General features: G+C 39.7%; 2 protein-coding genes across 2 annotated transcripts; both read right to left on the bottom strand.

Annotated features, from left to right (window-relative positions):
- Positions 1-941: 941 nt before the first annotated feature.
- On the bottom strand, positions 942-8,830 carry LOC131318508 (uncharacterized). The gene is made up of 10 exons (XM_058348332.1): positions 8,736-8,830; positions 7,790-8,042; positions 5,609-5,813; positions 3,858-3,948; positions 3,604-3,749; positions 2,519-2,762; positions 2,297-2,401; positions 2,005-2,187; positions 1,694-1,898; positions 942-1,575 (listed from the first exon to the last, which is right to left on the bottom strand). The coding sequence occupies exons 2-10, from the start codon at positions 8,013-8,015 to the stop codon at positions 1,088-1,090; spliced, it is 1,893 nt and encodes a 630-aa protein (XP_058204315.1). The 5' UTR covers positions 8,016-8,042; positions 8,736-8,830; the 3' UTR covers positions 942-1,087.
- A 5,238-nt stretch (positions 8,831-14,068) lies between these two features.
- On the bottom strand, positions 14,069-23,320 carry LOC131318503 (multiple C2 domain and transmembrane region protein 16). Its single transcript, XM_058348324.1, has 4 exons — positions 22,505-23,320; positions 19,674-19,959; positions 15,610-17,367; positions 14,069-15,515 (listed from the first exon to the last, which is right to left on the bottom strand). The coding sequence occupies exons 2-4, from the start codon at positions 19,711-19,713 to the stop codon at positions 14,152-14,154; spliced, it is 3,162 nt and encodes a 1,053-aa protein (XP_058204307.1). The 5' UTR covers positions 19,714-19,959; positions 22,505-23,320; the 3' UTR covers positions 14,069-14,151.
- Between the last annotated feature and the right edge of the window lie 1,455 nt (positions 23,321-24,775).

The raw sequence follows: 24,775 nt of genomic DNA, 5'->3' as shown, positions 1-24,775 counted from the left end.
TTCTGCCACTGTTCGCAAGTCATATATTTCAAAGGAAAAGGAATTAAGATTACATTTTCTTATGAGAAAAAGGAATAATATTTAAAGTTACATTTGCACACTGCAAGAAACCAAAACTAGATTGTTCAAAACAGAGAAAATTTCTTTTCCAAGTACAACACTGAAAACGGAGAAGCTGCTGCTCTCTGAATCTATCTCGTTAGATACGGCAAGTTAGCCCAAGCTAGTGGACTTCGGCTTGACCAAATAATTGGGCCAAATTAAAAAACAAAAACTTAGCCCCAATACAAACATAATAATAGACCCAATTACAAGCTTCCGAATATCTGCACTAGAGATACATAGCGGCCCAGGACGTGTTTTGATAATTAATACCCGCCAATGACAAACTAAGAATATTTGTTAATGCTGAAAATGTTCTTGGCGGATATTAATTATCAAAACACGTCCTTAGCCCTCATTTTCCCATACATTTTTCTTTTTTTCTCGGCGAAAGTTGTATCGTTAGAAGAGGAAAACTTCTTTACGGAAGTTTCCATAAAAAAGTAAACGAAAGTGAATCGCTGCTGTCCAAAAGTGTTTTGGACGGTCCAGATTTTAATGAAACTTTTTCAGGAAAAAGTTAATTGTGACCGGTCATAATTGAAAACGAATCTCAGACATTAATTGCGCGAATGAACGGCTGAGATTGCGTCACTCCATAAACATGTTGTTCATTGAGCGGCCGTGAAAAAGTCTTCCTCTTGTTAGAATAATTAGATTAGTATCTTAGAAAAGTTGAACTCCTAACCTCCTTACGTCTAACAACTAGTGCATTCATTGACGCTGTTGGGCCAGAGGCACATTCCAGATACATATATTGGAAGATTTTTGACTTCTCATAATATTTTTCAATGAACCCTGAAGAGAGAGAGAGTACAAAACGTTAAGAAAAGAGGAGATAAATTACAAAATCTCTCCCCAAAGTTCTTTCATTCACTTCTTTGGTAGGAACCACAATCTGTTTCGATGTACCAAAAACAAGAAAAAGCCTAAAACGAAAGATCACCACTAATGATAAAATGCACCTAAAGACTTCCACAATCTCTTACTGCGTCTTGTTTGGTTGAGTTGTTAGTCCAAATCCAAAGGGGAACAGAGGGTCATAGTTTTGGTCGCCAACGCTCATCGGGAGCTGCTCGACGGTCCTGAACCAAGTTCGAGAGAGTTTCCCAGTAAAACCATAGTCCCCGAACAAAACATCCGCGACCCCTTGGCCTTCCGTTCCCGGTAGCCAGGCGGCTACAAGGGCGTCCATCATCGAGACGTACGGTTGAATCACAACTGGGCGACCGGTTACAAGGACCACAACACATCTCACGGATCCGCACACGTTTGCGATGATGCTCGGGCCCGGTTCGGGGATTGTCAAATCCGAGCTGTCGCCAAACATCTCCGCGTATGGCGGCTCTCCTACCACCACAATAGCATACGAGAATTCGACAGACTTGGCGTAGTTGGCATCTGGGTTTGCGTTGTAGACTACTTCAGTCGTCGGGTCGACGGTTTTCTTAATCCCATCAAGGATTGTGGTTCCTGCCAAACCAAAAAAAAAAAAACAGAAAGGAACAAGTCAATATTTTTCGTATGAACAAGACATGTTCTTGACAGAAACTAGGACTATTTTAGTATATGGGGTTTATTGAGGATGTACCAATTGTATTATTGTTGCCGTTCATTCCTTGCCATGTGATTGTCCACCCACCACACTGGTTACCGAGATCGTCGGCATGAGTCCCCGCGACTAGTATTTTTGCTGCCTTCTTCGGAAGGGGTAACAATGGATTTTCGTTTGGTTTACCGTTCTTCAGCAACACGAGAGTTTTCCTCACAGCTTCCCTCGCCAATTCTCTATGCTCCTGTGTTCGTAGTATATGTCATGACTCGCAAGGTTGACGATTCCATCTTTTTTTTTTTCCCAAGAAAGATTAGTATGGCATGTGCAGTATAGATAGACTTGCTAACCTGACGTCCTAGCTCGTTAACGAAGCTGTAATCAGCATACGGGCGTTCAAAGAGGCCCGCTGTGAACTTCACCCGCAATATCCTTCTTACTGCATCATCAATCCGGGACATTGGAATGAAGCTTTGATTCACCAAGAAGGTTAGGGTGTCGATGAATTCCGTATAGTTGAAAGGAACCATGACCTGAAAACAATCCCGAAACCACATTTATAAAGTTCGAAATCACGAATCTTTTCCTGCTTTGGAAAGTACGCAAGGGACGGAAACACTGAAGAAGTTGATGAGGACTGACCATGTCGATGCCGGCTTGGATTCCCATTAGGACAGAGTACGTATAGTTGGCGTGCAAAGGAGTTGTGATCTTATCAATGCCCTGATAATCCGAGATGACAAATCCCTGAAATAATTTTTGTCGATTCATACTGAACTTTAGTCACTTCCTCGATCACAATACGAGACAGAAGGAAAGAACGAAAAAAATTTGTTTGTACTTGAATAATTCATCTATGCGTACCCTGAAGCGCAGTTGGTTCTTGAGGTAACCGGTGATAAGTTCCTGATTGGCATGCATTTTTATCCCGTTCCAGCTGGAGTAGGAGATCATTACGGTTGATACGCCCTTGGCAATCGAATTGAGATAAGCAGGCATGTGGATGCTCATCAATTCTTGCCTGCTTATAACGGTGTTGTTTTCGTCGATTCCACCGATTGTCCCTCCATCGCCCACGTAGTGCTTAGCGCATGCCACGACTTTTGTTCTGCAGAGACAAATGCAGAAACCACCGGAAAATTAACAAAGATTCAAGTACTCAAGACTCAAAAGCATCTTCAGCGCCAGAAACAACATTGAAATTTTTATCTGTACGATAATAAGTTAACAACGTCTTAATATCATCATTAAATATCATATGTGCAGAACAATCTGCACACAAAGTAGCACGGGCAACGGAAAGTCTCTTTGCATGAGTGTTGATTCATTCATTGATTGACACTATAGCATTAGAGTTCAAAATTTTCTTAAGAGAGCAGGCTCGAACGCAGTGGCGGAGTCAGAATTTTGAACCCGGGGGCTAGCTTAGGAGATGTCTAATTAATTTTTATCGGAACGTATGCTTACTATATCATAAAGTTTTTTATTTTTCAATTCATTACATTTGTACGTTGAAATGATTTTAGCCTAATGCAGTTAAAGTATGACAATCATTTTGTTTTTTTTTTTTTCTTTTAAGATACTTCAACTGTTACGTGCTTATTTTTTTATTTGAGAATGTAAAATAATCAATTTTTTATTAAAATCAAACTAAAATTATTAAGATAATAAGTAGCTATACACTTATAATTATCAATAATATACAAAAATTAAAATTAAAACTCAGAAGCTCGGGATGCTGAGCCTGAGGGCCTCCGCCACAACTCGAACGTGACAAGAAATTTGAAGATTTTCCCCTCTGGAGTTTAAAAAAACACGAGAGAATGAGATGAATATCATTGTCTAAGGTGAATTTTGCATTATTTTTTTTTAAGTGAACCAGTTTGTCGCAACACGTGCATGCTACACAACATAGTTAGGTAACAATATCGAAAATGCGAGATTCTTACCCGTTACCAACAAAGGGGACACCCTTCCGGGAATTAGCAGGAATTTCTCCTTGTAATCCTGAAATGATCTCGGTCATTGCCTGAACAACTGTGTGATCTTCGCTGTAGCTTTCATAGCATCGACCCCATCTCGGGTCTCTACAAACCTATACACGCACACAACGTGTGATATATCTATTAGATGAGTTTATACATTTGAAACTATAACACAAAAAGTAGTTTCTGGAATTTTTTTTAACTGAGTAATTACGTACCGCAATACATGGTGCGAAAGTATATTGAATTCCTGTAGCTCTGACTTCAAGGGCAGTCGCTGCTCCAATTCTCTTGACTAGGTCAGGATCTCTGTTACAAAAAAACCCATTTGAACATTCATCAATTGAATCATGTACTGGATCAATATCAATATGGATATATACATGTATGTATGTATCTCATGCAGAGAAAAACTTTATCAAGTGTTTTTATGATCCAGATTAAAGACAGACTACTAACGGTATTACTCCGGTAATAGTTTATAAACATATCTCAACTATTGATTGTCAAAACGGATGGATGAGATTGCGTGGAGCTGTAAATATCCGCCGTGAATAAGTTTATCTCATGTATGGGGCCGTATCCCAACCAGTTTGGTTTAGTTTGGACTGATTGTGGGATTTTTTTTAGACCCGCAACAATGATCGAAATCGTAATTTAAGAAGAGTGGGAGACGCAATTTAAGATGAGTGGGGCCAGCCTGAGTTGGGAAAGAGGGGTGAGTAGTTCATGTGAGACAGTCCAAGGCCATTAGCAAGAGGGGATAAAGAAAATTGACAAAGAAAATACTCTTAAAGTGTACATAAACGGTTCAGATTTACTGTGCAGTGAATCTGAACCGTTCATGTACACTTTAAAGGTATTTTCTTTGCCCATTTTCTTTACCCTTAGCATTTCTCCGTTAGCAATGGTCTTGGCAAATTTAATGGGTGGTTGAGACAGGTGAGAAATTGTGTGGCTGTGAATGATTTGTGAGACGGTCCAAGGCCGTTAGCAATGTTCTCGGTTTGGATTATGAGCATTAGCAATGTTCTCGGTTTGGATTATGAGGTAGGTTTTTAAGAGTAATGAGTATAGAGATAAATAAAGAAAATTTATTGGAAGCCGTATGCAGGAATTTTGAGTACCCAAAACGAACAAAAATTCTAAGAGGAGAGTGAGACGTGGGGAGCGTCTAAGGGTTTTTAAGGGTAATGAGTAGTGCTCCTCCCTAGTTTGGCATATGTCAAATAACTTATTTTTTGGTATTTATTCAATTTTTTTGCATTTGTTAATTTTTTTCATCAATTTTTTTCAAGATTATTATTTCGTTATGACGAGAGGAATTTAAAAAATAAAAAATTACGATTAAAATCCATTTTTTTTTTGCATAAAGATGAAAAGATTAGCTTATTGACTTATTTTTTTCTTTATTAAAAATTGAATTCTACACTCCCTTTTTTGATATCTACACTTTTTTTTTTGTTTTCTAGCAAAAAAATTACATACACTTTCAACACTAAAATCCAAAAAAGGAGTCCAGATGTCAAAAAAGGGAGTGTAGAATTCAATTTCTGGATTTCGATCGTAATTTTTTACCTATTAGATTCTTCTCATCATGACGAAGCAATAATCCTCAAAATGTCGATGAAAAAGAAAAAGTGAAAAACTAACAAATGCGAAAAAATTATAATTAGGACAAAAAAAAAAGCCGTTTGACTTATAATGCCGCTTTAAATTAGTAGTTTCCTTAACTATATACCACTTTCTTCTTATAAAGTTTCCCTAACTATATAGGCAGTTTCCTTTCACTGTATAGTCAAGAAAGCTGCTAAAAACGACCCACGGGGCTATTGTTAAGGTTGAAAAAATATACTATATGAAAATGTTTGAAAAATGTATAGGGGTGTGTAAAAAATGGATTGAAAAATGTAAAAGACATTCAAGTATGTGTTTTGTTAAGTTGTAAATTATGGATGTATACACTTGCCTAGTAGCTCCAAGACCGATGTTGTGAGGGAAAATGGTAGCATTGTAGACATTACTATTGCCGTGGACAGCGTCAATGCCGTAGATAATTGGGATGCCAAGGCGGGTCGACATCGCGCCTTTTTGGAAACCATTTACCATGTCGATCCAAGTCCCGGCTGTCGCATTTACAACCGGAACACTTCCAGCCCCGGACAAAACGCTCCCTGCCCAATATAAGGAACACCGTGAGTGCCAAGTCGATAAGTTGAATAATCCGCATCCGATTGATCCGTTTACAATTGAATTAGATGACTCGATAATAAGTTATTACACAACTCTTGAACTCCTCTTCAATCGTTAAAAAAAAAAAAAAAAAAACTTGTAGTAAACTCGTTTTCAATTGTTTTTACGGAGTATCTTTTTATGTAACCGTGTCATGCTAACATAACTTGTACAAACTTGTAATCTCGTTGATTTCTAAAAATAAGTTGTCGAAGAAAAGATTTTTAGTGCCCTCGGCACATCCGGAGTGTCCATTTTGATTTTGGACGGCTCGGATTTGAAGAGAGAGAAAGAAGAGAAAGTGTTAGGGTGAAAAGAGAGAGAGTGTTTCAATCTGGGCACTCCAATACACTTTTGGACGGCCCAGATGTGTTGTTCGGACACTATATCGGCCAAGTGACGTAGTACCTACCCGGCACCCAAAAATTTCTCGTGCTCAAATATCTTCACCCAATGACTTGCTACTATTGACCCACAATAGAGCTCCTAATTTACTATAGATGCTATTGTTCTACTTCTTCCGTCCTAATTTAATTGTCCCTCGTTCCATTTTAATCGGTTAAAAAATGGGTTATATCTTTAAATCCGTAATTAATTTCATATTAAATATGAATTTTGTTTGATAAATCTCTATTACTTTTAGGGCAAATTTCACTCAGACCCCCTGAGGTGTCTGACAATGACAGAAAGTACCCCTCAGTTTTCAAAAATGACAGAAACCTCCCCTATTTCGCAGTTTGGGTTTCATTCCGTTAGTAAAGTGGACGGAAAATGTACGAAAATGTACAGAAAATGAAATCTTCAATTTTATTTAGTTCTACAGCTATCTTAGGGCTCTCATTGAAAGTCCTAGAGCCAAAAATTAATTATGACCATTTAGGATAAAATAATTAAAAAAATAAAATCTTCGTACCGATTCAAACGAATTAAAATTTAGAGCATTTAAAATTTTGCTCTTTATTTGATTTTAGGGCTTTCAATGAAGAGCAAATACTTAAAGTGTTCCAATTTTCAATCCATTTGAATCGGTGTGAAAATCTTATTTTTTTAATTATTTTATCCTAAAGTGCAATAATTAATTTTTAGTTCTAAGATTTTCAATGAGAGCCTTAAGATAGCCGTAGAACTAAACGAAGAGGAGATACTTAAGTGCTCCAATTTTTAATTCGTTTGAATCGGTGCAAAATTTTTTATTTTTTTATTATTTTATCCTAAATGGTCATAGTTAATTTTTGGCCCTAAGGCTTTCAATGAGAGCCTTGAGAGAGCCATAGAACCAAATGAAGAGAAGATACTTAAGTGCTCCAATTTTTAATCTGTTTGAATTGGTGCGAAGATCTTATTTTTCTGATCATTTTATCTAAAAGGGTCATAATTAATTTTTTGCTCTAAGACGTTTAATAAGAGCCCTAAGATAGCTGTAGAACTAAATAAAATTGAAAATTTCATTTTCCGTACGTTTTCCGTCCATTTCACTAATGGAACTAACGGAATGAAACCCAAACTGTAAAATAGGAAAGGTTTCTGTCATTTTTGAAAACTGAGAGGTACTTTCTGTCATTGTCAGATACCTCAGGGGGTCTGAGTGAAATTTTCCCTTACTTTTATAATACAATATTTTCGAAATTACATAAAATATTATAAATTACAAGATATAATCAATTGAAAAGTGACACGAACTTTCAAAAAGAACAATTAAATTGTGACGCATGAAGTAATTTTTTTAGTATTTCAAACATCGGAAATTTTGACTCCGCCCTCGAATGACGGGTGTTGTGCCCCACGAGTCACATTGCACCCATTTGGTCTGACTCGCAATGTCTCAACCTATCTTTAGAGAAACAAAATCATTCAAATTAAAAAGAATGAAAATCCAAAAGAAAAGAATGAATGATAGGAAGATGAGATGTTGAATTACCAATAAAGTACTGCTCGATCACTTCACCGGAAGCGACGGTTCTCTCAATCTGCGTCATTTGGCCAATCTTCTCCGCCAGAGTCATCCGACTCAGTAAGTCCTCGATTCGAACTTTTATGGTCTGGTTCGGATCCTGGTATTTCGTGTACGCTGCTTCGGCAGCCATGGCTGCCCAGCACAAACATATGACCAGAATGCCCCGAAAAGGAGTCGAGATTCTCGCCATTTGGCCTTCCCAAATTGCCCTTCAAGTCTGAAAATCAGTTAATACCGTTGTTGAGTTAGAAATAGAATGTGGGTTATCTTGGAGAAATTCTTTTGCCATTGTAGGGAGAAGAACTATGGTACAGTTCATAGTACTATATTGCATTTAAGGCATGCATGCTATGTCAACTTGAAGCAGATGGCAGGTCAGGGAAAAGGATTCTAATAATCGGCTAGGAAATTGGGTACCACGTAGCGGTACTCTGCGCGCATTCGAACCGTCTAAACGTGTTTTGTACGTCCCAAACCCAAACACTCTCTCTCCTACTTAGATGAGCACTCTCTCTTCTCTTTCTCAGCCTCTAAATCCTGACCGTTTAAAATGTGTTTGGACGGTTCGGATGCGCGCTTATGTACCACGTGAATATACTCTATTTGCACCCAAAAATTTCTCCTACAAACGATTTCAAAAGAGCAAGCTTTGACTTAACTGTTTGATCATTTGACTTTTTTTGAATAACTTGTTTGTTTTAAGTGTAGTTTTGTATGGGGCTTTAGAGATATATATATTTTTAAACTTTCTAGATAGAGCTACGGTATTTGTATAAAAAAAAGTAATTAAAATGTGCATTACAATTTCATAAAAAAAAAAATAACTGCAAACGAAAAAACACGAATAACAGATCAATACAAAAATTTAGAGAAGTTTTTGGAAGAGAGACAATTCAGAGAAGAAAATTACCGGCCGAGAGGGGCTCAGAAAATGAGAAGCCTTTTGTAGACTGTACTTGTAGAGAGAGAAAGAGAGAGAGAGATGGCAATTGAGAGAGAGGGAGAGGGAGAGGGAGAGGGAGAGGGAGTGAGAGAGAAGCGGGGAGACTACTGCCTGTAATGGGTTTTGATGAAAGTGAATGCTCTGCTATTTATAGAACACATTGGTCTAGTAATACTATTTTAATACTAGTACTATTTTTCAAATATTCAATATTGATATATACACACGTATTCATATATATATATATATATCACGTTAGGATCGTCACACACACATGCACGATATATTAGTACAAACAGTAAAGAAATCAACACGGAGATATACGTGGTTTCCCAAAATCGGGTACGTCCACGAGAGCGAGAGCGGCTGCTGTTTTTTTATTATCACAATATGGAATAGGGTTTACAACAAAGAACATTTAAACCTACTCTATTCTAATCCTAACTAGATTTGGCCTGTATCCCAAAAATATCCTTGTATGATACCGTACCATAATTAACATATGAGGCACAGTTCTAACATATCAGCATGTGACGGGCTAGATGCCGTCGCTCCAGTCCACTTGTTGCGCTTCGCTCCACTCGTTTTGCTCCGCTCCAGCATCTAGCTTTCTTTTTAGAACTTCTTAGTATCTCTTCATACTTAACATATGAGCCACAGTTCTAACATGTCAGCATGTGATTGAAACTTGAAAGTACCCATACACTACGAGAATAACTTATTCACGGAGATCGTGCAATCACATCCGTCTGTTTCGGCAATCAATAGTTGAGATATGTTTTTAAACTTTGATCGGAAATAAATATTTTTGACCAGTAACAATTTGTTTTTAATCCAGACCATCTAAAATATTTTTAGACGCGGCTCCTCCGTGAATAACTTTTTTCTCATACATTACATGCCATTCTTCATTTTCCCGGCAATTTGTCTGGGCATAGCTCCCAGCTATTTTGTTTGTACGCCATAATATAATGTACCAAAAGAGCCGTTATCGTCTCCAGCCAGGCGCAGGAGTGATTATTCGGGGTTAGGCTCAACTGAACGGTATTGTTTTGAATCTTTTAGAAATATATATCTATGGATTCGGTTCTTGAAGGATGGACCTCAAGTCAAGCAGGACCATTAAAAAAATTGTGGACATACATAGTATGTTTGGATCTCCCTGGCCTTCTTGTCTTCTTTTAAGAAATATTGTTATATAGATATAGATTTTCTTTATGACCAGATGTTTGGGATCATCTTACGCACGTCTCGACTAAGTCTGAGGTGCTAAAGTTAATGACTAAGAAATCCGTCCAGTCACCCGAAGGTTTGAACAATTCAAACATGCGATCTCGTGGAGGATAATCACTTATTATTAGCTTTCTCATGTCCATGTATCCAAACACGTTGGTACACACACACATAGACATATGTATATATTCTCGATTTTTGAAGGATGGACCTTAATTAATTAGGCCCCGATTAGATGGTGGATGAAGGAGGGGATGAAGTAATGAGGGGGGATTAGGGGTTCATGTGACATTTTTGACTTGGTTTGGCAACAAAATTGACATTCCGAAACTTATCCCGCATCCAATCGAGCTCTTGGGCAATAGTCCGGACCATTAAAAAAGTGGTAGACAAATACAATGATTGGATCTCCCCTTCTTGTTTTCCATTTTTCCTGGAGGTTTTATTTGTTGATGTAACCCCTTGCATGGAGGGCATCATCGTCCGGTTTTCCGTCCATGAATTCATGCAAGCAACTGACCAAGGTCTCATCATGTCTTATTGCGTTACCAATAAAAATAAAAAATAAAATACCAACTTAGTTATTATGAACAAATAATATGAGTATTGTGTAGTGAATCTAATTTATTAAAGAAATCCCATTCAAATGTTCATTTAATTCATGAATCTCAGTGAAAAAATGTAGCTTTTGTTCATTTAATATATATATTGTTCAGGAAATCGACACCGATCAACTTTTTTTTTAAATCGTAGTTTTGTGAATTGTGTCAGCTAAAATATTAAATTACCAGTAATTCCATCGCAAGAATAAATTGTACTTTTGCTTTAGTGATCCTTTTCGGCTGATCCGTCCGTGTCGGATTCGTTATCCGCCCTGAACGGATCTGTCATTATTTTGCTCTAGGATTGAAGCTGTTGAGTACAGTTTGCAAAGATTATTTGCGTTTTGCATAATCATTTCCTAATTTGCCATTCTTTACGTTTTTTGTTTTTGGCATGCCAAGCAAGTACTAATTAAGTAATTAGAATAATCTATGTTGACCTTTCTTGAAATAAAGAACATAAAAATGTAGACATTTATTGGTCCCACATGCATGAACGGTAACCCTGGTACATCTTTGTCTTTCATCCCTTGGTTTTTTTCTAACATAAATAATAAATTCGATTTGCATTTCCCGCTATCTATTCATGTTCCCTATGTTTTGGACCTGTCGTTGAACGTTACAGTCAAATCAGATCCATTTGGAATAAGTTATTCGCGGAAACGCTCAATTTCGATCGTTCAAAAATATTTTAAACGATTCGGATTAAAAACAATATGTTACTGCTAATAAGATAAATTATTACCGTAATAGATTATATTTTTTAATTCAAATTGTCCAAAATGCTTTTGGACGACCTATATCGAGCTCGATAATAACTTATCCATGGAACTCAGTGAATAAGTTATTCTCATATTTGAAACGGGAGCCTCTTTTTTTTTGTTGTTTTCCTGAAAAGTGAATACTACCTCTCCCTTCATCCCAAAATATTTGTCTGGTGTGCCAAACCGAGAACGTAGAAATATACTCCCTCCGTCCCTTTTTAAGTGTCCTGCTTCGTAACTCCAACTTATTAAAAAGACATAATCATTACGCCTTTCACATCAATTTTTTCCTCCACTTTCCCTACTTACCCATTATTATTACACTTTTATTCACTAACTTTTCAAAATAAAATCTACTTTTAGGGACAAAATAGACAATACACCAACTTTTACCCCCCTAACTTTACAAAATGGACACTTATTAAGGGACAGCCCAAAATGGTATACTGGACACAAAAAAAGGGACGGAGGGAGTATATAACACGGGAAAAAATTTAAGAAAAATTCAACAATATTTTACTTGAGACCAATGATTTCTTTTAATTTATGAAAAAACTTTTAAAGTTTCTCTGGGAAGAATGTAGAGTATTATTTTAAGTCAATCATCTCGCGAACCACGTAAATATTTTGGAATTGAGGTAGTAGCTAGATACTCCATTATATACGGCTGAGTTTAAAGCAAGCTCTGGATGCATTCGCGTTTTCGTCTCTCGTAGACATAATAAACAAGACAAAGGATGCTTCGCTGCCAGTGGGGAAAAATTTAAAGAACATCTCGCACATAATTTCTTAATTATGCGAAATATTTTCATTTTTCAGGAACTTTCATAGTGTGCATTTTACAAGCCATCAATGGCCTCCCCTCGCATGGAGGTGGCATGGAATGGTATAGTAGGGTATTGGTAGCACTACGTGCTTCCATGCATGATAGTATGTACTTGTGTTTAATCCTGGCCTCGCTGACTATACTAATAATAAACACTTTTTGCCCTTTATGAAGAAAAAAAAAAGGCCTCTCTCATTCCATTTCTCATTGATAACACGGCTACAATATCAGCAACAGTGGAAACTAACGTCAATAGTAGACCGTATATTGATAGACACTATGTACTCGCATGCATGATACTTGGGATCAATGCATGGTTCAAATTAAAGGTATAGGGAACACTAACACCAATACTAGCTAGGGCATATGTTAGATTTTTTATGTACAAGGTTTTATTTTGCATATCTGCTCTGTCGTTTGTGTTTATTTATATGGTATACACTACGTGAAATATGCATGCAAGTTGACCCGAATTACTTTTTTCGAGTAGAGAGCAAGAGGATAATTTCACTTAACCTACTCAACTAGGTGCCCGAAACACCCTCCATTACCAAGGAAAAAAAACACTTTCTGTCGGGCCTGGTTAGTGGTTTATTACGGGAAAATGACGGCCAAGGACGTGTTTGATAATTAATACTCTCCAAGGACATTTTCAGCATTAACAAATGTTCTCAGCATATCCTTGGCGGATATTAATTATCAAAACACGTCCTGGGCCGTCATTTTCCCGTTTATTACAAGTGCCGAAGTTAGACTTGGCCCACTTGATTCACTTTAGAGCTAAGAGGGCCCCCATGTTTTTATGGGCTGGAAAACACGACCCAAATACCAACACCGCAAGGGATATAAAATTAATCGATAAGAATATGCGTTTAATTTCTTTTTCTTTTTCTTTTTGTAGTGTTTTAGTGGCTTATTACGAACTTTTTTCGTCACAGAAAATAAAAATAAAATGAAAGAAGAGAAAAATCCCACTTTCAAGGGAGGAAGACCTCCAGTTGGCTCAAATTAAAGAAAACCGGACCTCGATACTTCATGATAGAAGACTTTGATTAATATTCAACTTTCCTTTTAGTGTTACACCATGCTGTTTATACATATTCTAATCTAATATGTAAAGGGAGAACCCCGGCCAGTTTGGTCTCATCATTTATTGAAGCCGCATGGATTTTTCAGTGGACACAAAAGCCCTCCAACACTAATTGCATTTACAGAAAAGATTTAACTATTAACCTCAACCGTAAGGGCAAACTAAAAAAAACCCATCACTTAACGTTCGATAACTGCTCTCTTGGATCAGTTAACCCATTCTATCCATTTTCATTTATAATTGACCTAATTATCTCCTTCTTCCTCTGTAATGGAAAGAACCAGACAAAATTGCAACCCCATAATGCATATGTTTGCAATTTCTAGTTAGTAATCAATTCTACAATTCAAGTCCTTTACTGCAACTTTTATTTTAATTTTTTTTTTTGTCTTTCGTTTTTATGCGATTGAATTGTCCAATCATGAAAGACGGCTCAACCGCGGATTTTTTCCGCTCACTTGCACACGTATCGCATGCCCAAACGTTTATAGAAACATTAATGCAAATGCATAACATGTTAGATATCACAACCGAATTGTGAAAGGATCTCAATCAGGATCATAAAACTGGAATTTCCGGAACACCGTTAGATTTCTGCGAAAAAGGCAGCATACGTCCGAAAATTCGGAGAGGAAATTTCGAAAAACTGTTTCATGATTAATTGCTAGTAAAACTATGATCTCAAAAAAACTCGATAAGCTGACCATATGAGCAATTTTGTGAAAGTAGTCATACTCATGAAACTAGCTTGATTTAAAATAAAAAAAAAAAAAAAAAAACAGTGATGGAAGGAGGAGAAAAGCTGGAATTAAGTAATGTATGAATCTGCTTATCACTCATTTCATACTTCATTTTGCTGGAAACCAGATTACATAACTCGATCAGAGAGAGAAGGCAATCTTCGAAAGAAGTTCAAAGCGGGCGATGGCATCCGGTCTCTGAAGATCGGATGACGTAGATAGTAGAACCCGCACGCCATCGCGACCATTTTCGACGGTACCAGGTACAAAATCAAGGCCACGACGAAGCAAAGTGCCACGAATATGCCGGTCGCACGCGGGTCCTGCCAAGTAACTAGCGATTGCATACGCTCCCCTTGTGTGGCGAAATCGCCCAATACCTTCTGCGCACGTGCCCCAATCATTCTTAGCTTATCGTACCTTGCTCGCACCAATTCGTTTGGTCTACCAGTCGGCATAGTGTCGAACTCTTCGTCGAGCTCATCGCGATCGATCGACTCGGCCAACGAGATTTTCGGATCGAAATGGGGTATCGGTTTCTTCGATCGAAAACGATAGTTCCACGCCCCGGTGACAAACACGTAGAAAGCCAGCGTGGGAACGATCAGATCAGGGTACCACACCAGCATCACCAGCAATGCATGCACCAGTAACGTAGCGGTCGGGTTCTTCCACGCTCGCGTGTCGTTCACCCATTTGACCACGTCAAAAAGCCCGGCCACAACATTGATGATCCTGAACCAATTTGCGCGCACTTTCCGCATGCTGAATACGTGCGAATCAGCATCGAGCAAGTACGTCACCACCTCACGCCGGAGTGGCGGTTCGGATCGTGCCAAGTGCGCGGCCACGATCTTCACGGTAGCTGTCCTCAACATCTCCTGTTGCACCTCGCCGAGCGGCTTGATATGGTGCATCAACGGCAGCAAAGGTTGCGAGTACACGTGTAGGAAATCAAGGGTCGCGGTTTCACGGACGAATCGAACGGCCAATTCAATCTCACCCATCTTCTTCAACCCACCGGGAGTCATCAAGATCAACGGGTAAGAATTTCGGTACACTTTACTTGCCTGCAGCGTGGACACACGAATCCTTACCTTTCCCATACGAAAATCCGGTCTCACGGACTCTTTGCTGCCGTCCATTTCGAATACTTCCCAGCTATCAAACACCCCAATAGTCAACACGGTGGACGGTTCGTAGACCCTCCACGTGTACTGCTCATTCCATTTGGGGTCCAAACTATCTGAGATTGATCGAGTACGTATCCATTTGTTACCGTATTTCGCCACAGCATAGGCGTCTGTGGACCCTTTACCGTCGATTGTCTTCATGGGTAGCAAGTTTTTGCATCCCACGATCCCTAGCTCGATGGTCCCGACCGGGGGCTTCCATAGTTGCCTCGCCGTTGGACGGTAGTCGCTGCAAAGGTGGGCCGCCTCATCCATCACGTGATATCCACCATCGAAGCATACACGTAGATGGATCCTACCTTTTTTTTTTTATTAGCAAAAAAAATTTATTAATTTTAAATAAATAAACAAGTTACAAGTATTTAAAGGAACAAGGGTATAGACAGACCCTACCTTTGTAGATCCTCTTTTCCTCGTTCGGGTCTTCTAAATTGAACCACCTGGCTGCGATCTGGCGGTCATCAACCCGGCGCTCTATGGACGTTAGTGGCACGGAAGTAACGCCCAGCCTGACCGATTCCTTCGGTTGCCGGAGTTCCAGAAAAATTATTAGGGTGTTGTCCGTGAACGGCTCCGCGGCTACAAACATCAAGTCCTCGTTCCATGACGGAGTCCCGTTACGCGTGGCGGAGGTTTTGGTTTTCAAGACTTGAAAACCCAACTGAGCTTTGATTTGGAGAGAAGTTTCCTTCGACGGAAGTAACGGAAATATATCTTGGGCCTCCAACACCGTTAGTCTCAAGTACCATAGTTTAGGCGATTGATATATTTTTGACCTGGAACTGGGGTTACCGGCTGTATCGGTCTTCCACGCGTCGGAAAATGATTCGTCGGCCTGCGTGCCGACCCACGTGGCGATCATTAGATCGCCGACGTGGGCTCCACCTCCTTCCAATCTATACCACTGTGGGGCCAGAGGGCTATCGGGTGGGTCCCGGAGAGGAATTTCTGTTACATCGAATAGAATTCCACCCAAGAAATTGTGCCCTGCCTCGTCCCAGACCGAGATTTCCAGTATGGAGGAGGAATCGGGTGTATCGCGGCCGAAAGCGAACGTCTGGTCCCACTCGAAAAATTGGGTTTTCCGGGCGGGTCTGGACTGAACTTGACAGCCCGAGACAGCAATCTTGACGACTGGATTACGACTGGTGGGAAGGGATCGGGCTTTCACGGCCCGAACAAAGAGGTAGTGCATTTTGTTGACCAGATCAAACGTAGACCGTTCGATTTGGCTTGTTTCTGATAGATCCGATGCGAAACTACCCACTGAAGAAAGTCTAGGGATGGGTTTAGGACCTGGACCATTAAAACCAGAAATATTGACTCTAGGAATTGATCTTGTGGATGTAAACGCATTTACTTCCGCCGATGCATCTGGTTGCGGTGGTTCCAACTCCACTGGATTCCTACCTTGCTCTTCCAGTGTTGGGTCCGATGCTGGCGGTTTTTCCCCTCCCGGTGCATCATTTTCTTGCTGCACCGGAAGTGATTGTTCCTCATTTGCTTTCTCACCACCTTCGGACAATGGCGGTGGCGGCGACCCTGATACATTTCCACCTTCGGACAGTGGCAGCGGCGCCGGCTCTGATGCATTTCCCGGTGCTGCCTCCACTGGTGGGTCGGACTTCCCAGCATCAGCCACTGCTTCTTTCGAACAAGCAGAGGCTGGTGCTTGTTCTGGCACTTGTTCCACTGCTGGCGGTGGCGAGGGAGGAGGAGGAGGCGGCGGCGGCGGAACAACCTTGTTGACACAGTAAATCTTAAGCCCAAGCTCACCTTGGACCCAACTAAACAAGTGCTTTTTCCCCAACGGGTAATAAATCAAGGCCTCCTCCCCTTTCTCTACAAACAGCCTTGAACTCAGCCTGACCCGACCCAGAAAATTGCTGCGTCGCGTCGGGCCGAGCGTCTTGTCGTGGTAAACATTCATCTCGAGCACATCTTCGAACACATCGGACGATTTTTTCCCGACGTTGAACTCGAGCGCCTCGTTCCACGTCGGATTCAGATCGCGGGTAGCGGTCTGGGTCCGCTTCCGCTGCCCGTAGTAGTCGAGAATCACGTACGGGCTCGACTTCCCGTGCCCGTCTATCGGGAGGAGGTCACGTGCGTCCACCACTTCCACTATTAGTTTCCGAACAGTCGACATGGCTGCAATAAATTGGCAAAGATTAGAGAGAAATTACTAGCACTTGTGCCATGCCTATCATGCACATTGAGAGAGAGAGAGAGGGAGAGAGAGAGAAGGTGTATGCTGATAGATATAGGATATAGATATATATGGGGAATCTAAACGCGGAGAGAATGATGGAGTTCTTGGCTTGACGATAAAAAGAGATAAAAAGGTGGACAGAGGGGGGGTGGAGAAAAGGTGCTTAACTTCATGTGGAAGAAGACTTTAGACCATTATTTAGCTAAACCGACTTCTCTTTTTGCTGCTTTTCTTTTCCTTTGCTTCTTAGCTAGGAGTAATTTTCCCTTTTTGTAAGATTCTTTTTACTTTTTTTCCCTCGCTTTAGCCATACCAAAATCTTTTTGATAATCAAATGGAAGGGACGACTAGTGTAGCAACTCCCTGGGCATAACTATAAGAGTTAACGATCTGTCTAGTGGAATGTCAAATTCAAATCATAACTACTGCTCGTGAGAGCAAACCGTTACCACGGACACCACTTAGGTACTAGATGGAAAAGGGGCCTCCACATAGCCTACCAAAGTCTTGCAAGGCAAGGAACAAATCCTTGCAGGGGGACTAGGGGGACTCGAACCGCAGACACGAAGAGGGGAGCTTAAACCCACTCACCTTTGCCATCTAAGCTACCACAATCGGTGGTTAGCCATACCAATTGACATTTGGTTTTGATCAGCTGGACAAGGAATTATTCAATCGTTCATTACACATTTTTGTGTGATTCATATACTTAGTAGTTGACTCCACATTAATGTATGATTTTGAACGGACATAAATGTATGATGGATAGGAGCGTTGTGACACCACATGGCCCCATGGGTCCCAAGATCACCCAATATATTCAGATTCATACACAAATCTATTGATGCGCCGTTTAGAATCTCTAATGCTGCCTTGGATCATACTGTAAACAATTTGTAGGGGATCAGTTATGGTGTTTGCATATATAACAGATCCTGAATCTACATTTCATACAATCTTGACAAACGAGAGAGAGAGAGAGAGGAACATTTTACAAAGTTCGAGACGACAGGGGCAGTAAGATATGGGGAACTTTTGACAAAGAAAACGTATCTTTAGGTGTCGATTACAACCCAGTTTTCGTCAGCCGAATATACTTTTCTGTCATTTGCGCAAATTGGGAGATTAAAGTTTGGTAAAGTAGTCAATCAAAAATGACAACCACTCGCTCACTTTTTTATCCCGTTCCCATGAATCAACATATATCCACTTGGAGTTGGACCCAGCTCCCAAGCCCAACTCGTGGCAGGGCAAGGGTAAGATGGGCCTGATCATAGCTTTTAGGCTAAACTGTAAATCGTAAGCCCATCCCGTTTGGACTCTTCTGATCATGAAATCGGAGCCGCTCAGCATTTTTTTTGTTGTTGATCAAAATGAGAAATTATATTGATGTAAGCCTAATTAACGGAACTTACAATACGGAATTTGTTACAAATATATCGACAAAGCCTTGCATCGACTTCAAATATAAGGGATTTCTTTATACATAATAATAGAGATGGACAGCATGGGCTTAACATAACAATTGGGCCCAAGAACAACACAAAACAAACTAAGGCCCCGTTCTCGAAAGGGAAATTAGTACTTAAATTTTAAGAAGGCAATTTCAAACTCAAAAATATTATACTTATGCAAATAATTTTCTTATTAATGTAGATCTTATTTGATAGATCTCATTGAGATCTTTTATACGGTGCAAAAAAAAAAATTTCATTTACATTATTTTTGAGTTTGAAAATGTGAAATAAGTACTTATTTTTTAAGAAGGTGCTCTGGAACAGGGCATAAGTCCTATAATAATTATCCCAATTACAAAATAGAACAAGTTGGACTAACTAGTAACTTTAACAAACCATTCACCCCGAATAGCAAAAGGCCGAAGGGAATGTAGTTGCCCAAGAACTTGACCTCGTAGAGGAAAAGAGTGATTCAGCTAATTAAAATCCGCGGAGTTTGACTAGGAACTTTGGCCAAGGTATTCAAGTCTAATGACTTGGTCCTAAGGAGTAAGGAAGCTTAATTAGGAAGGTGGTGAACAACAAGAAGAACCCGATCGACATAAAGCATGGTTCAAGTTAGAAAGACTATCAAGACTTGTTCGTTTTGGGTTTTAAAAGAGGTTTGAGTGGAAAAAGATAGATGGAGAAAACGTATTGTGGATCGTGCACAGGAATTTTAATTTAAAGGCCCAAACGAACAAGCTCTTAATTATATGATGAGTAGGGCAGTAGGAAATGGGGCTTACCGACGGGAGAACGTGGATGGTAAGGCGATTGCATGGCCATGATTCCATGAAACGCGTCCAATCTTAGAAATATTTACCACATGATATTGGAAAGAGGCTGATTGATCCATGTTTTACTCTTGGTCTTGACCATGTAGAAAAGTGTTTGATCCTCATTGATAGTTGTCTCATGTCTGTGTGTTTTCTGGATAGTATGAGCCTTGAGTTGTTACTCTTTGCTCTTGGCTTTGTTTATCCTATATGGCTTAGTTTGAATTTCCTTGTTCTGGGGTATGCCCCTTTGCACCTGTAAGTGGGGTTGCTTCAGTATAATCGTAAATTATCCACACACAAAATATCAAGAGCAAGAATTAAGCTTTTACAAATCCCATGCATATTCAATGAAAGGAAAAAGTCCAAAATAAAATTTTCTTCATTAAAATTAAGAAAAATAGGAATCGATCCCGTAAAAAAGTTTCTTAGCTAAAATTTAGAAAAATAAAAATCCCGTAATGAAGAAGGCAGCTACACTTGTTCGATGGTAGTTGCTGGAGGATCAATCTGGCCCGATGGAGCTTGTTGGACTGGGAAGGCTAGAGGTTGGCAAAGAAAATTGAGGAGAATCTACTACGTACAACTTTGGTCAAAATTAACACATGAACTGATGAACCCATTAGTTCTAGTCGATATCGCTTCTTTCGCCGCCTTCATCTGATCCACTTGCCCCGGTGGACGCCTCGCCCTAGTAACCATCTTGCCGGGCTTTGTAAGCATTTGCTTGCTTCTAGACCTAACTCACGACCATCTTGCCGGGCTTTGTAAGCATTTGCTTAATTGCTTCTAGACCTAACTCATGATTAATTAGTCAAAGTAGCTATATATAATAGACTCATAATTAATCGCCCTAGTTTTTCAGTCCTCGTAGTCATAAGATTGCAAATAATAGACTCATATTGTAGCTGACTGGAAAATGCTTGTATGGCACACTAGTGTGAAAATGACTAAGAGTAGTAGAAAGTCAGAAAAGAAAAAGAATTGAAAAGGACATCGAGAAGATGTAAAGCCCTCCACTGCATTTATACATGTAATAAGAACAATGATTTGAATCTGAAAACTAATTGTTGCGTACAAGAACAAAACTGTGAAAAAATAAAATAAAATAAATAAATAAGAACAGTACTGTGCTAAATGCGAATATCTATGTGGTGAAGTGCGGTAGAATCATCGCTCAAATACGTAGCAAGCCAAGCAAAAGGTTGGGAGGGGAGACCACAGTTGCAACCCTCGGAAGAGAGGTTCCCAACAGTCATATATAGCATGTTTATCCAGTGAGACACTAAAGAGCCGGGCATCCTTTTGGTGTGTCCCCTACCTACCCTCCCAGTTAGGGCTGTAAGCGAACCGAATCGAGCCGAACCCTGTTAAGTTCGGCTCGGGTTCGTAAAGGTATGAGTTCGGCTCAGGTTCGGCTCGAGTTCGATTCGAGCCTGAACAATTTGGCTCGAGTTCGGCTCGTTAAAATTTTTCAAGGCTCGGGTTCGGCTCGATTGGGTTTGTTAAGATATTAATTTGGCTCGAGTTCGGCTTGGATTCGGCTCGGGTTCGATTCAAACTTGAACATCTTGGCTCGAGTTTGGCTCGTTAAACTCAAATGAATCGTCGAGCCGAGCCGAATCTAAGCTCGAATTGAACTCGTCAAAACTCAAGTTTGATTCGGCTCAGCTCATTAAATTCAAGCGAACCCAAACTTTCTCATTGATCGTATAGAATTTTGGAGAAAAAAAAGTATTGAAATATATATACAAGCTTAAAATTTTTTACATTTACAAATAGACCCCTATTGAATTATTAATTAAATTTAAGTATAGGTTCGCGAACCTAACCGAGCCGAATACCGTTAGGTTCAAGTTCGGCTCATTTACGGAACGAACCTAGAATTGAGGTTCAAGTTCAGTTTGTTTAGCAAACGAATCGAATTCGAACGAGCTCTTACCGAACCGAGCCTCGAACAGTTCGCGAATGGCTCAGTTCATTTACAGCTTTACTCCCAGTCACCACAACCCCCCCCCCCCCCCCCCCCCCCCCCCCAAAGGTGCACGCTGGACAGATGGTGTCAAAGACATAACATTTGGTTCATAAGGACTAGCTACCCACAAGCAAGATTCGAACTCACGACCATGTGCTTGGGGGAATTTCACCGTCACATTGTTGCTTGCCATCTTAGCAACCACCTCCGGTGGTAAGATTGTCCCGATCTAAAATGTTGTTTTTTCAATCTCATTCAACTGTGCAATTTCCCTAAAACATTTCTTTGGAAAGTTGTGTTACGTGATAACAATATAGAACAATGCTAGGTACCCATAAAAAGTATCCCGAAAATACCCAATATGGAGAAATCAACGGCACAGTGAATCTGAACCGTTGAGATATTTTCAGGGTATCTCATAGGTACACAGAATTATTGCATGAAATAATACTTACACAAATAAAGGATTGAAGAAATAGTAACACATTCTACACATAGACCGCAATAAGCAAGCAACAAGAAGACTAAATCGACTTGATAATTACGTAATAGTACAAGAACAAAAGTCGATGCTAGGGTTATCTTGGATACCCCCATATGAGAGAGAGAGAGAGAGAGAGAGAGAGAGAGAGATTCATTCTTGGAAGATTCACATGCATGTGCTAGCTAGGAGGGAGGAAAACCCTAGTTGGATAGACAGAATAGTTTATTAAGTAACTTGCATAATTGCAAACGATGCCGCTAGCTAATTCTTCAACCTGCAAAAGAAGAACAAAAACACAGTAACTGCAGCTGAGTTTCCTTCATCCCTAGATTGTTCTCTAACCTGTATTTTTGTTTGTCGTAGCTTTCGATTTCGAAGTGACTGAACTTGATTTACAAGGTGGGAACTCAGTACACTCGGTACTTACCTTGACTATGGGTACGTAGTTTTTTCAAGAAAAGGGTTGTGTGAGGAATGAAGCCTGGTCCGAGATCCATCCAAGAGTTCATCGATTACCGAACGAGAAGGCCGAAGGAATTTTTGAAACAAAATTATTATACATCTAAGTTTAAATTCACGTATAGCTATTAGATCGTTCTCGAGATCATTTTCGCATCTCGTGATCTAATAGCTAATAGTGTATTGAAACATGTGTACAAAGTAATAGGTAAGGAAGGTACTTGCTCAAAGGAGGACAGTAGATGAAGGGGGATAGAAACCATGGAACAAAATGGAAACAAGGATCTTGGATCAAACTTCATTCCAGACACCCCTTTTCTTTCTTCGACTCTCTCTCTCTCATGGAAACAAGGATCTTGGATCAAACTTCATTCCAGACACCCCTTTTCTCACTTTCTCTTTTTCTCTCTCTCTCTCATGGAAACAAGGATCTTGGATCAAACTTCATTCCAGACACCCCTTTTCTTTCTTCGACTCTCTCTCATGATTAAGCAATCAAAATACCCACAAGGCACAGAAATTGATTTCAAACAGAGAGAGGTAGGGGAGAAAGGATTAGGAACAAAGAAAAAATGTGGAACTGCACATGATAGACAGGTCATGATGGCCAAAAAGTAAGAAAAGCTGGTGGGTTTTGGAGTCAGTGTTTGTCTTGTTCCAAGGCTTTTAGGAGGAGGGAATTGAGAGTGCAGAAACTTTTACAGGAAAAGTTGAAAAAATTACTCCATTCGTCTCATAATATTTGTCCGATCCGTAAAACGGAGATGTAAAAATAATACTTTTTTTGTAAGAAAAGTTGAAAAAAAATTCAACAATTTACTAGATCTCGACGAGTTCTTTTAACTTATGAAAAAAATTAAATTTATTTCTCGAAAGAAATGTATTATTTTGTAGTCTTCGTTTCGCGGACCGGACAAATATTATGGGACGGAGGGAGTATCCAATATGCCCACAAGCCCCTCCACCACCATCACACGTCAGCGTGCGGTTTTCACACCGATGCATGATTGGGGATAGATCTGGAGCACCACGCGACTATGTCTCGGGACAGTGAATAATCTCTCGAAAAGTGGACCGGAAACAAATGGAATGGCCAATTAATGGAGCCCATGAGAGGGGACATGGGCCTGATTTGCCTGTTTAATGCAAGTATATTAGCTAAAGTTGGCTCAGTTCAAAATACATAGCTATGCCTATAAGCTAAAGTTGAATTATTAAGAAGAAAAATGCATGACAACGAGGAGGATATCGCTATCATGAAGGAAATGTATCACCGCCCACATCAAAGCATGATCTCACCGCCACTGCTCACCTCTCTTCCAATTGAACCAAGAGGGGTTTTTTATTATTATAATCGGATGTCAGTCAGTTTGTGAGCTCAACTCTTTCTACTGGCGTGGCACTACTAGATGCTTCTGATCAATAGGACTATGAGGGGAAAAAAAAGCTTATGATGAGCACGACTAGTTTGAAAGGCTTGAAGTTAAAGGCCGAACAAACCTTTTCGCAAGTCAATGTGTTTCACGCTTTATGTATGCATTGTCAATTTTGAGTGAGCTTTTAATAAGTTGAACATGAGTTGATGTTCGGATTTGATATCCCGCAAGAGAGAAAAGATTATTCATTGTTCGTAGAAGACATTCTTCATCTTCTCACCATAACATGTGGGACCTACACAATTAGAGACAGGGTCTACACCTTCTCGTAAGATGTGAAGCAATGCTCTTAAAGAGCTGAATATATGTTTTTTGGGAGACAGTTTTCAATTCCGTAGATGGTAAAAAAAAATGGTGATCAGAGGGAGAGACCCATTGGAGAACACACATTTACTTCTATACATAAATAATTACGGAGCTACGTTGCTTCATATATCGGTTAAAAACATTGTCATGCAAACAGTGATGCTTCATATATCAACTGCATTATGATGTAGGGAAGCGTATGACTACGAAACTATTTGCAATGAAAGAAACACAAACTAATATGAATTAGAAGTATTTTTTCTACGAGCACGCAATATGAAATAAATCTTGTTTTTCTTTATTCTATAGCAATCAAGTTCTGCTGAAGGCTTTACAACGATACTTATAGGGCCAAATTAAAGAAACCCTATACCAACTAGGAAACAACTAAACTTGCAAATGAAGCCGAAAT

The sequence above is a fragment of the Rhododendron vialii genome, chromosome 3a (genome assembly GCF_030253575.1).
Source record: "Rhododendron vialii isolate Sample 1 chromosome 3a, ASM3025357v1".
NCBI classification, from domain to species: Eukaryota; Viridiplantae; Streptophyta; class Magnoliopsida; order Ericales; family Ericaceae; genus Rhododendron; species Rhododendron vialii.
The sequence above is the reverse complement of the archived record's forward strand: the minus strand, read 5'-3'. Positions and strand labels throughout refer to the sequence as shown.